This window comes from Bacillus rossius, chromosome 14, assembly GCF_032445375.1.
Source record: "Bacillus rossius redtenbacheri isolate Brsri chromosome 14, Brsri_v3, whole genome shotgun sequence".
NCBI classification, from domain to species: domain Eukaryota; kingdom Metazoa; phylum Arthropoda; class Insecta; order Phasmatodea; family Bacillidae; genus Bacillus; species Bacillus rossius.
In genome coordinates this window covers 30129880-30143220 of record NC_086341.1, presented here as the reverse complement: position 1 = coordinate 30143220, position 13341 = coordinate 30129880, and the positions used below count along the sequence as shown (strand labels likewise).

Genomic DNA, 13341 nt, shown 5'->3' with positions numbered 1-13341 from the left:
ATTATTTAGTGAGTATTGTTCAACTTATATGTTAACACATCGGCCAGGAATTAACCATTAAAATTCATTACTAACGAAAATATTTTGCCACCCAGGGGGTAAAAAGTGTATGTGGGGAAAGGGAAAAGTTCGTTATCTAGTTGACTCGAGCTATTAACATGGCAAAGATTGCACACACAAACTCTCTTAATATTACCACCATGGTTTAAACCTTGCCAACGAGTTTGTGTCTTATGACTGGGATACTCTATGGAATCGATGTTGAAAATATTCCGTGAGTTCTAACCTAAACACATCACACAATACAGCTAGGAAGAGAATAGTTATGTATGATTTAAGGATACCATTTTTGTGTGTAGTTATCGTCGTCGATTCCGCGTCCGGATTAGTCTGCAACCACGAGATATTCTGCCACGGGAGAATCCTGCACGAGGTGCAAATGAGCAGCTTGTACCCAGACTCGAAGACGTTCGTGGACATGAAGTTGAAGTTCCCCAAGCAGGTCGTGCTGAAGAACTTCGACATCCTGCTGCGGCTGTCGGACAACGAGGTGAGTCGCACCAGCCTCTCGCTGTTCCTCAGGGAGAACTTCGACGACGTGGCGAGCGAGTTCGAGGCGTGGACGCTCCCAGACATCAAGGACGACCCCGGGTTCCTCGATGGCATCCGGGACGCGAAGCTGAAGGCATACGCCAAGAACATCCACATGATGTGGGCGTTCCTGGCCAGGAAGATCAAGGACGACGTGAAGTTTAACCCGGAGCTGTACTCCATCATGTACTTGCCTGAGCCGTTCGTCGTCCCAGGGGGCAGGTTCAGGGAGATATACTACTGGGACACCTTCTGGATCTGCAAAGGGCTGCTCATCTCCGAGATGTACGTGACCGTCAGAGGCATGATCAAGAACTACGTCCACCTGGTGGAGAACTGGGGGCTCATACCGAACGGCAACAGGATCTACTACAAGAAGCGCTCGCAGCCGCCCATGCTGATCCCGATGGTCGGCATCTACCACGACTTCACCAAGGACTTTGCGTTCGTGCAGGAGATCTTCCCCACGCTGGAGAAGGAGTTCGACTTCTGGCGCAAGCAGCGGTCGGTGACGTTCCGCAAGTACGGGAAGGAGTACACCATGTTCCGGTTCTACGAGAGCTCAGAGGGCCCGAGGCCCGAGTCGTACAAGGAGGACGTGGTGGATGCGGCGGCCTTCGACACGCCCGAGAAGCGGGAGGAGTTCTTCCGCGAGCTGAAGGCCGCGGCCGAGTCGGGCTGGGACTTCACCAGCCGGTGGTTCGTGTACAACGCCTCGGCGGACTACCGGCCCACGCTGGCCGACACCAAGGTGCGCAACATCGTGCCCGTCGACCTCAACTGCATCGTCGAGTGGAACGCGCGCACCTTGGCCAAGTTCTGCAAGCGCATGAACCGCCAGGTAGGGACCTCAGCGGCATAACACACTACGTACACGTTTCGGCACAATTCACTTCTAACCAAACATTTCACCACCGTTTAAAGTTCTTTTTAGTGGCATACAAACCCTAACCTCTACGATATGTCAAAGATTCACATTTTTCATATAAATAAGTGAGGTGCTTTTTAAAAATCTTTAAAGTGCTGTAGTTTATGTAACATAAGAGTATTATGCCTCCGAGGTACATATATTTCAATGCCGATATCATAAAAAATCAATATCGGACTGTAATTTTTTTTTCATTTTTTTATTCCCACAAAGTAGTATAGGAATGGGGCTTCTGGGACATGGCTTCTGGCTGTGGTGCCTGTGGTGCCGACCGCCATCTTGGATTGTGACGTCACGGCGGCCATCTTGGATGACCATGACCTTGACCTTGACCTTTGACCTTGACCTTTAATTTGATCCTCAAAAATCGCCAAAATCCGCCAAAATTGGGCAAAATTTGCCCAAAATTCCTCAAAATTCGCCAAAATTTCCATTTATGTGGAAAAAAATTCCGCCAAAAAATCTCAAATAATTCCACAGTTCAAAAATTAGGATTTCGAAAATCCTCAAAAGTCGCTTTGCCCTAGAAAAAACGAAAACTCCTAAAAGCGGCTTAAAACTCCTAAGAGCTAGCTGCTTATAAGCCGCCGACCTTGAAAATAAGGATGTCATGGCAGCCATATTGGATGATGACGTCACCGTTGCAAATTTTGTTACGGCCGCCATCTTTAACTTTTTTATTTATTATCCGATTTTAATGAAAAAAAATTTAAAAATTATAAAAAAAAATCCATTTAATAAAATTTTAATAAAAGATTTATAAAAATTATATTTTTACGACACGGAGTTCGGAGTCCTCGGTTCGAACCCGGTGAGGGCAAAAAAATTAAAAATGGCGACCGATCCTTCCCCCCGTGGTGTGTGCTAGCAGACTGACTCCCACCACTTTTTTTCAAAGCATATAGATCGTCATCTAGTATGACGTCATGTCCGCCATCTTGTCTTTGATGCTGGAAGCCATCATCAATGTATCGTCGGCGAGAGTGCGCTCACGCCATGTTAGTTTAGTTCTTATCCGATAGAGTGCAGTAATCATTTATTACTGTGACACCCGCCATCTTGAAATTTGGCCGCCATCTTGAAAATCCGTAATTATTTAGCTAGAAATTCGGGAAAAGTTCCAAAATTCATTAAATAAATCACTCATTAATTTACATATTGATTCGATCGATTCACGTCCTCGGTTCGATACCTGATCGATGCAATAATGTTTAATTTTATGAAAAAATAATAATTTCAATAAACCATGTTAAACTTTCGTAAAGAGACTTTAAATCCTCTACTACCATCATCCTATCAGACGTCAAGACTACCATATTGGAAATTCGTAATTTTAATGCTAGAGATTCGGGAAAAAGTTCAAAATTCATTAAATAAATTTGTAATCAATATACTGATTGATTGGATCGACTAAGGTCCATGGTTCGATCCCTTGTCGATACAAAACAACATTAATATTTTAAAAAAGTACCACTAAAGTGTAAGGTTTGAGAAAATAAAAAACACCGCAAGTTCTTTTAAAAAAACTTTTATTTCATACATACTACACTACTACAAGTACAAAAAAAACACTGACAAATTACTAAAGTTTTGTGGATTTCTCGATTCAAACAGTCTTCTTATTGTACGGACTAAGCCTTTTACATGACTTTAAATGTCTATACGATCCGTTCATCACCACAGCCAGAGACGGACTGAAGTTCATATCACTTATATAGTCTCATTAGCCGGTACAACACATGAGTCGAAACAATAACCATGTTCATTATACGTCTCGGAGCATTTTTTATAATGACGATGTAAGCTATCGAGACGTGAAATTAGTTTATTACATTTTATACACTGAAATTGTATTCTTTGAACATTATTAGAACAACCGCTCCTTTCATGTCTGCGCGCATTTGAAGTTCTAGTAAATGATGCGTCACAATATTTGCACTGATACGATGCACGCTCTTCATGAATTGAAGTCTGGAATACAGATGGTGAAACTTCAGCTGATGGTGAAACAGCACATATCGAAGTCTCCTCCAGCGTTGTCAGAGGCGTTGCCAACGGGATCTGCTCCAACATCGTCGGCGCCGACGTCATGGTTCTCGTAGTCGATGGTACATCCTCCATCGAGTACGACGTTAAAGTCGGTAAAGATGCCATCGAAGTCTCAAGAACAGGCAATTACGCGACTTATACACCAGAAGAAACAAACTAGGTGATCCGTACACCGTCAACGGCAGTAACAAACTAAGCGTCCTGGTGTATAGGACTCGTTTATATACATTAACCGGTTTGAATAATACGCTAGTCAAATCAAGAACAATTTACTAAAATACTAGAGTCAAAACAACATTAAAAAAATAGAAGCACCATCAACAAAAAAGGAAACATATGTGGAAGCACCTTCAAAAAAGGAAAAACAATAGGAAGCACCGACTACGAAAAAACAGCACATTTGGAAGCACCGACAACGAAAAGGCAGCACATTTGGAAGCACCGTCATCGAAAAGGCAGCACATTTGGAAGCACCGACTACCAAAAGGCAGCACATTTGTAAGCACCGACTACGAACAGACAGCACATTTGACAGCACCGACAACGAAAAGGCAGCACATTTGGAAGCACCGACTACGAAAAGGCAGCACATTTGACAGCACCGACAACGAAAAGGCAGCACATTTGGAAGCACCAACTACGAAAAGGCAGCACATTTGGAAGCACCGACAACGAAAAGGCAGCACATTTGGAAGCACCGACTACGAAAAGGCAGTACATTTGGAAGCACCGACTACGAAAAGGCAGCACATTTGACAGCACCGACAACGAAAAGGCAGCACATTTGGAAGCACCAACTACGAAAAGGCAGCACATTTGGAAGCACCGACAACGAAAAGGCAGCACATTTGGAAGCACCGACTACGAAAAGGCAGCACATTTGGCAGCACCGACAACGAAAAGGCAGCACATTTGGAAGCACCGACTACGAAAAGGCAGCACATTTGGAAGCACCGACTACGAAAAGGCAGCACATTTGGCAGCACCGACAACGAAAAGGCAGCACATTTGGAAGCACCGACTACGAAAAGGCAGCACATTCTTAAGCACCGACTACGAAAAGGCAGCACATTTGGAAGCACCGACAACGAAAAGGCAGCACATTTGGAAGCACCGAAAACGAAAAGGCAGCACATTTGGTAGCACCGACAACGAAAAGGCAGCACATTTGGAAGCACCGAAAACGAAAAGGCAGCTCATTTTGGATGCACTATCATAAAGGCAGCACATTTTGGAAGCACCATCGAATAAGGAAGCACATTTGGAAGCTCCATCAACAAAAAAAAAAGGGGCAAAAAGGATGCAAAATTTACGAGATCTAAGTCTTAGTTAGAAATCATAATACAAGAAATAGAAACATTAAATTCTTATAATTTAAATTATTTCTTTTATTTCTTTACATTATACAAATGCAAGTAAAACAAGCCATTATTGTATGTAGCCAGCTTCCCTCAGTTCCTTGAGTATGAAGGATATTTCTTTGATGCACGAATAGTTTCCTGCACAAAGCGAACCATGTAGAAGTCTTAACCGGTCAACCAATATGTTTGGATCTTTCCATGATGTGTAATCATTCTCTTCTACCACCATCTTCCTTGCACCTTTATAATAAATATTATGATCTCTGGTGTCTTCCGTTTTACCACCAACCTCAGGGTAACTTTCATGTTTGAGACGGTGATCATCACAAGCTTGATCAGATTTATTTAATATATCACGTCGTTTCCAACGTTTCGGTCTCAGGACACCGCCACATTCTTCGATCTTGGCAGCTTTAGGTGCTTCATCATAGGCTATGTCTTTGTCTGCAGCCTCAGAGTCACTGTAACAATCACCGTAGAAGGAATCGTCTTCACCCAATTTACCATAATAATTCGATGTTGATGATGTTGAAGTGTCTTCATCGTCTTCATGCTTCCTTTTTAGGAGTCCATCATTTTTACAAAGTAGGAAAGAACTACTTGAATTCGGCTGGAATATATTCTCACTTTTCACGTTAAGGATTCTTCCATTGTCTTCATTCTTCCGTAAATCATCATCCTCCTTCAATTTTAGTTCTTTGTCGAGATCGGAAGAGCCAAGAAAATTATTGTCGTAATGCAGATCACTCTTCCTTAGGCTAGTAGATTCATCGTTGTCCTCTAGCTTGTACGCAGGCTTGGCGCTACAAGTTCTGCCATGTCTTTTTAGGCTCTCTCTCCGCGTAAACGACTTGCTACATCGAACACAACTTATCATATTGCGCAGTGGATTTTTAACACAGTCATTCTTCTCGTGTTGTCTTTTATTCTTTCTCAAGATAAACTCTTTACTGCAAAACTTACACCTATGTTCTTTCGATACAGCGTCAGATCCCAAATCGGAATTCATATTAGTTACTGAGACTAATGTCAGATGCAAACTAAGAGTTTTAAATTAGATATATTACTTAAATATAATTTTTTTATTATTTCATCAGCGATAATTAATATATCTCATGCAAAAGTACTTTATGCATGTAGTTCTGCTTTTCAACAACAGATGTCGACACATGTTGCTTGCAGGTAAATAATATTTAGTTCTTTTATGCGGGATGCCTGATGCTCACTAACGATCGCAAAAGAAGGATGGCTTCGATAGACTCCAAGGAAAAGGAAGTTCGTCTTGCATGTTGGTGCTCCACAGATGTCTCATGGCGTAATATTAATTTGACTGAGTAACGATATTTGTCAATTCCACCTGATAAAAAAAAATTGCAAGTTTTGATTTAGTAGCAGAAATTATCGAATTAAATGTAACTCCAATTAAAATGACATGTCTCATTAGACAAAAAAAAATCCATGCAGAGAGCGGTTCCTCAGAATAGTCAGAAACACTTGAAGAAACCACAGGAATGATTGCAAGAACACGGGAAAAACCATCAAAATATTGACATTAATAATCAGGAGCACACGGAGAAAACCATCATAATATTGGCAAGAATAATCAGGAGCACACGGAGAAAACCATCATAATATTGACCAGATTAATCAGAAGTACTCGGAGAAAACCACCACATGTTTTCCTTGATATCATAAAATTACAGGAAAAAATATTTAAAAATAAAAATAAATTTAAAAAAAAAATAAAAAAATGCATAAATTTCTGGCTTGTACAAGAACTCTATCTTTGCTCAACAATGATAAGTTTACAAGCTATCAGAAACTGTTTATGCATTTTTTTATTTTTTTTTTAAATTTATTTTTATTTTTAAATATTTTTTCCTGTAATTTTATGATATCAAGGAAAACATGTGGTGGTTTTCTCCGAGTACTTCTGATTAATCTGGTCAATATTATGATGGTTTTCTCCGTGTGCTCCTGATTATTCTTGCCAATATTATGATGGTTTTCTCCGTGTGCTCCTGATTATTAATGTCAATATTTTGATGGTTTCTCCCGTGTTCTTGCAATCATTCCTGTGGTTTCTTCAAGTGTTTCTGACTATTCTGAGGAACCGCTCTCTGCATGGATTTTTTTTTGTCTAATGAGACATGTCATTTTAATTGGAGTTACATTTAATTCGATAATTTCTGCTACTAAATCAAAACTTGCAATTTTTTTTTATCAGGTGGAATTGACAAATATCGTTACTCAGTCAAATTAATATTACGCCATGAGACATCTGTGGAGCACCAACATGCAAGACGAACTTCCTTTTCCTTGGAGTCTATCGAAGCCATCCTTCTTTTGCGATCGTTAGTGAGCATCAGGCATCCCGCATAAAAGAACTAAATATTATTTACCTGCAAGCAACATGTGTCGACATCTGTTGTTGAAAAGCAGAACTACATGCATAAAGTACTTTTGCATGAGATATATTAATTATCGCTGATGAAATAATAAAAAAATTATATTTAAGTAATATATCTAATTTAAAACTCTTAGTTTGCATCTGACATTAGTCTCAGTAACTAATATGAATTCCGATTTGGGATCTGACGCTGTATCGAAAGAACATAGGTGTAAGTTTTGCAGTAAAGAGTTTATCTTGAGAAAGAATAAAAGACAACACGAGAAGAATGACTGTGTTAAAAATCCACTGCGCAATATGATAAGTTGTGTTCGATGTAGCAAGTCGTTTACGCGGAGAGAGAGCCTAAAAAGACATGGCAGAACTTGTAGCGCCAAGCCTGCGTACAAGCTAGAGGACAACGATGAATCTACTAGCCTAAGGAAGAGTGATCTGCATTACGACAATAATTTTCTTGGCTCTTCCGATCTCGACAAAGAACTAAAATTGAAGGAGGATGATGATTTACGGAAGAATGAAGACAATGGAAGAATCCTTAACGTGAAAAGTGAGAATATATTCCAGCCGAATTCAAGTAGTTCTTTCCTACTTTGTAAAAATGATGGACTCCTAAAAAGGAAGCATGAAGACGATGAAGACACTTCAACATCATCAACATCGAATTATTATGGTAAATTGGGTGAAGACGATTACTTCTACGGTGATTGTTACAGTGACTCTGAGGCTGCAGACAAAGACATAGCCTATGATAAAGCACCTAAAGCTGCCAAGATCGAAGAATGTGGCGGTGTCCTGAGACCGAAACGTTGGAAACGACGTGATATATTAAATAAATCTGATCAAGCTTGTGATGATCACCGTCTCAAACATGAAAGTTACCCTGAGGTTGGTGGTAAAACGGAAGACACCAGAGATCATAATATTTATTATAAAGGTGCAAGGAAGATGGTGGTAGAAGAGAATGATTACACATCATGGAAAGATCCAAACATATTGGTTGACCGGTTAAGACTTCTACATGGTTCGCTTTGTGCAGGATACTATTCGTGCATCAAAGAAATATCCTTCATACTCAAGGAACTGAGGGAAGCTGGCTACATACAATAATGGCTTGTTTTACTTGCATTTGTATAATGTAAAGAAATAAAAGAAATAATTTAAATTATAAGAATTTAATGTTTCTATTTCTTGTATTATGATTTCTAACTAAGACTTAGATCTCGTAAATTTTGCATCCTTTTTGCCCTTTTTTTTTTTGTTGTTGGAGCTTCCAAATGTGCTTCCTTATTCGATGGTGCTTCCAAAATGTGCTGCCTTTATGATAGTGCATCCAAAATGAGCTGCCTTTTCGTTTTCGGTGCTTCCAAATGTGCTGCCTTTTCGTTGTCGGTGCTACCAAATGTGCTGCCTTTTCGTTTTCGGTGCTTCCAAATGTGCTGCCTTTTCGTTGTCGGTGCTTCCAAATGTGCTGCCTTTTCGTAGTCGGTGCTTAAGAATGTGCTGCCTTTTCGTAGTCGGTGCTTCCAAATGTGCTGCCTTTTCGTTGTCGGTGCTGCCAAATGTGCTGCCTTTTCGTAGTCGGTGCTTCCAAATGTGCTGCCTTTTCGTAGTCGGTGCTTCCAAATGTGCTGACTTTTCGTTGTCGGTGCTGCCAAATGTGCTGCCTTTTCGTAGTCGGTGCTTCCAAATGTGCTGCCTTTTCGTTGTCGGTGCTTCCAAATGTGCTGCCTTTTCGTAGTTGGTGCTTCCAAATGTGCTGCCTTTTCGTTGTCGGTGCTGTCAAATGTGCTGCCTTTTCGTAGTCGGTGCTTCCAAATGTACTGCCTTTTCGTAGTCGGTGCTTCCAAATGTGCTGCCTTTTCGTTGTCGGTGCTTCCAAATGTGCTGCCTTTTCGTAGTTGGTGCTTCCAAATGTGCTGCCTTTTCGTTGTCGGTGCTGTCAAATGTGCTGCCTTTTCGTAGTCGGTGCTTCCAAATGTGCTGCCTTTTCGTTGTCGGTGCTGTCAAATGTGCTGTCTGTTCGTAGTCGGTGCTTACAAATGTGCTGCCTTTTGGTAGTCGGTGCTTCCAAATGTGCTGCCTTTTCGATGACGGTGCTTCCAAATGTGCTGCCTTTTCGTTGTCGGTGCTTCCAAATGTGCTGTTTTTTCGTAGTCGGTGCTTCCTATTGTTTTTCCTTTTTTGAAGGTGCTTCCAAATGTGCTTCCTTTTTTGTTGATGGTGCTTCTATTTTTTTAATGTTGTTTTGACTCTAGTATTTTAGTAAATTGTTCTTGATTTGACTAGCGTATTATTCAAACCGGTTAATGTATATAAACGAGTCCTATACACCAGGACGCTTAGTTTGTTACTGCCGTTGACGGTGTACGGATCACCTAGTTTGTTTCTTCTGGTGTATAAGTCGCGTAATTGCCTGTTCTTGAGACTTCGATGGCATCTTTACCGACTTTAACGTCGTACTCGATGGAGGATGTACCATCGACTACGAGAACCATGACGTCGGCGCCGACGATGTTGGAGCAGATCCCGTTGGCAACGCCTCTGACAACGCTGGAGGAGACTTCGATATGTGCTGTTCCACCATCAGCTGAAGTTTCACCATCTGTATTCCAGACTTCAATTCATGAAGAGCGTGCATCGTATCAGTGCAAATATTGTGACGCATCATTTACTAGAACTTCAAATGCGCGCAGACATGAAAGGAGCGGTTGTTCTAATAATGTTCAAAGAATACAATTTCAGTGTATAAAATGTAATAAACTAATTTCACGTCTCGATAGCTTACATCGTCATTATAAAAAATGCTCCGAGACGTATAATGAACATGGTTATTGTTTCGACTCATGTGTTGTACCGGCTAATGAGACTATATAAGTGATATGAACTTCAGTCCGTCTCTGGCTGTGGTGATGAACGGATCGTATAGACATTTAAAGTCATGTAAAAGGCTTAGTCCGTACAATAAGAAGACTGTTTGAATCGAGAAATCCACAAAACTTTAGTAATTTGTCAGTGTTTTTTTGTACTTGTAGTAGTGTAGTATGTATGAAATAAAAGTTTTTTTAAAAGAACTTGCGGTGTTTTTTATTTTCTCAAACCTTACACTTTAGTGGTACTTTTTAAAAATATTAATGTTGTTTTGTATCGACAAGGGATCGAACCATGGACCTTAGTCGATCCAATCAATCAGTATATTGATTACAAATTTATTTAATGAATTTTGAACTTTTTCCCGAATCTCTAGCATTAAAATTACGAATTTCCAATATGGTAGTCTTGACGTCTGATAGGATGATGGTAGTAGAGGATTTAAAGTCTCTTTACGAAAGTTTAACATGGTTTATTGAAATTATTATTTTTTCATAAAATTAAACATTATTGCATCGATCAGGTATCGAACCGAGGACGTGAATCGATCGAATCAATATGTAAATTAATGAGTGATTTATTTAATGAATTTTGGAACTTTTCCCGAATTTCTAGCTAAATAATTACGGATTTTCAAGATGGCGGCCAAATTTCAAGATGGCGGGTGTCACAGTAATAAATGATTACTGCACTCTATCGGATAAGAACTAAACTAACATGGCGTGAGCGCACTCTCGCCGACGATACATTGATGATGGCTTCCAGCATCAAAGACAAGATGGCGGACATGACGTCATACTAGATGACGATCTATATGCTTTGAAAAAAAGTGGTGGGAGTCAGTCTGCTAGCACACACCACGGGGGGAAGGATCGGTCGCCATTTTTAATTTTTTTGCCCTCACCGGGTTCGAACCGAGGACTCCGAACTCCGTGTCGTAAAAATATAATTTTTATAAATCTTTTATTAAAATTTTATTAAATGGATTTTTTTTTATAATTTTTAAATTTTTTTTCATTAAAATCGGATAATAAATAAAAAAGTTAAAGATGGCGGCCGTAACAAAATTTGCAACGGTGACGTCATCATCCAATATGGCTGCCATGACATCCTTATTTTCAAGGTCGGCGGCTTATAAGCAGCTAGCTCTTAGGAGTTTTAAGCCGCTTTTAGGAGTTTTCGTTTTTTCTAGGGCAAAGCGACTTTTGAGGATTTTCGAAATCCTAATTTTTGAACTGTGGAATTATTTGAGATTTTTTGGCGGAATTTTTTTCCACATAAATGGAAATTTTGGCGAATTTTGAGGAATTTTGGGCAAATTTTGCCCAATTTTGGCGGATTTTGGCGATTTTTGAGGATCAAATTAAAGGTCAAGGTCAAAGGTCAAGGTCAAGGTCATGGTCATCCAAGATGGCCGCCGTGACGTCACAATCCAAGATGGCGGTCGGCACCACAGGCACCACAGCCAGAAGCCATGTCCCAGAAGCCCCATTCCTATACTACTCCACAACTCAAGGTAAAGAAAAAAATGTTTATAGCACAATTAATCACACTTTTTAAATGCATATATCATAAAACAACAACACGTACTGAATTTTGATTTTTTGATTCAGAGTCGTAATTTACGGGCATATCAATTGTTCTAGGCTTGGAGTTAAATTATTGGACGCGTTGTATAATCCCACATCGATTCTAGGCATACAATATAATTACTCCCCAGGCATAAATACCGATTTGAACACCCAATCTAAGGGGCATCTTTAACAAAATATGTATTGGTAAATATTGAACATAGGAGCGCATCAAAACAAAGGCGATAAAAAATTTTAAAGAAAAAAATTATATCTTTTCTTCTTTATAATCACTGTGTAAAATGACATTGCGACACTCCTAGTTAATGGCAGTTTAATGGTTCGGTTAGGTACAACATTTCAGTTGCGTTATCAGTTTACAGCTGGTATACAATTATTGTAAATTTTACCTTTATTAAACATAGAGTGACGTAAATATGTGTTGTGCTTTGATAGCGTAGCCGAAACTATTTTTCCCGGTAGACTTCCCTGATAATGTCGACACTCTATTGTTAACTTGAAACTAGCTGCAACTTGATCCTGTGTTTCTCCAGAGACCCTTAGGAAATATACTGGAGACAAAGCCTTTTTCAAACAAACACGGAATTTTTACTGTTTACCACCATAATAGGTTATCTATTTTAAGTAAAAATTGAAAAATATTGAAACTACTGGACACGGCCATAGAACAATATATCAATATAGATACATGAAAACTTTAAATCATCAAGAGAGCGATACACCGATTGATTGGTACATAGATGTGTACAAATGTGTATAATGAGAGTTTGTTTGCCGCCAGAACCGGGCGCGCTACTACAATCGTCTGTCGCGCGACCTGCAGCGTGCCATGTATAATGAGGGGGTGTCTGCCGCCAGGACCGGGCGCGTTACTACACGCGGCTGTCGCGCGACCTGCAGCGCGCCATGTATAATGAGGGGGTGTCTGCCGCCAGGACCGGGTGCGCTACTACACGCGGCTGTCGCGCGACCTGCAGCGCGCCATGTATAATGAGGGGGTGTCTGCCGCTAGGACCGGGCGCGCTACAACACGCGGCTGTCTCGCGACCTGCAGCGTGCCATGTATAATGAGGGGGTGTCTGCCGCCAGGACCGGGTGCGACTACACGCGGCTGTCGCGCGACCTGCAGCGCGCCATGTATAATGAGGGGGTGTCTGCCGCCAGGACCGGGCGCGACTACACGCGGCTGTCGCGCGACCTGCAGCGTGCCATGTATAATGAGGGGGTGTCTGCCGCCAGGACCGGGCGCGCTACTACACGCGGCTGTCGCGCGACCTGCAGCGCGCCATGTATAATGAGGGGGTGTCTGCCGCCAGGACCGGGTGCGCTACTACACGCGGCTGTCGCGCGACCTGCAGCGCGCCATGTATAATGAGTGGGTGTCTGCCGCCAGGACCGGGCGCGCTACTACACGCGGCTGTCGCGCGACCTGCAGCGCGCCATGTATAATGAGGGGGTGTCTGCCGCTAGGACCGGGCGCGCTACTACACGCGGCTGTTGCGCGACCTGCAGCGCGGCATGTATAATGAGGGGGTGTCTGCC

The 13341-nt window shown here is 41.4% G+C and overlaps 1 protein-coding gene across 1 annotated transcript in view; it reads left to right on the top strand.

Annotated features, from left to right (window-relative positions):
• The first annotated feature begins 233 nt into the window (after positions 1-233).
• LOC134538758 (trehalase-like) overlaps positions 234-13341 on the top strand; it is a 57192-nt gene continuing 44084 nt past the window's right edge. Inside the window, exon 1 of the mRNA XM_063380237.1 lies at positions 234-1432. Within this exon, the coding sequence (XP_063236307.1) occupies positions 326-1432 (1107 nt within the window). The 5' untranslated portion in view covers positions 234-325. The remainder of the gene's footprint in view (positions 1433-13341) is intronic.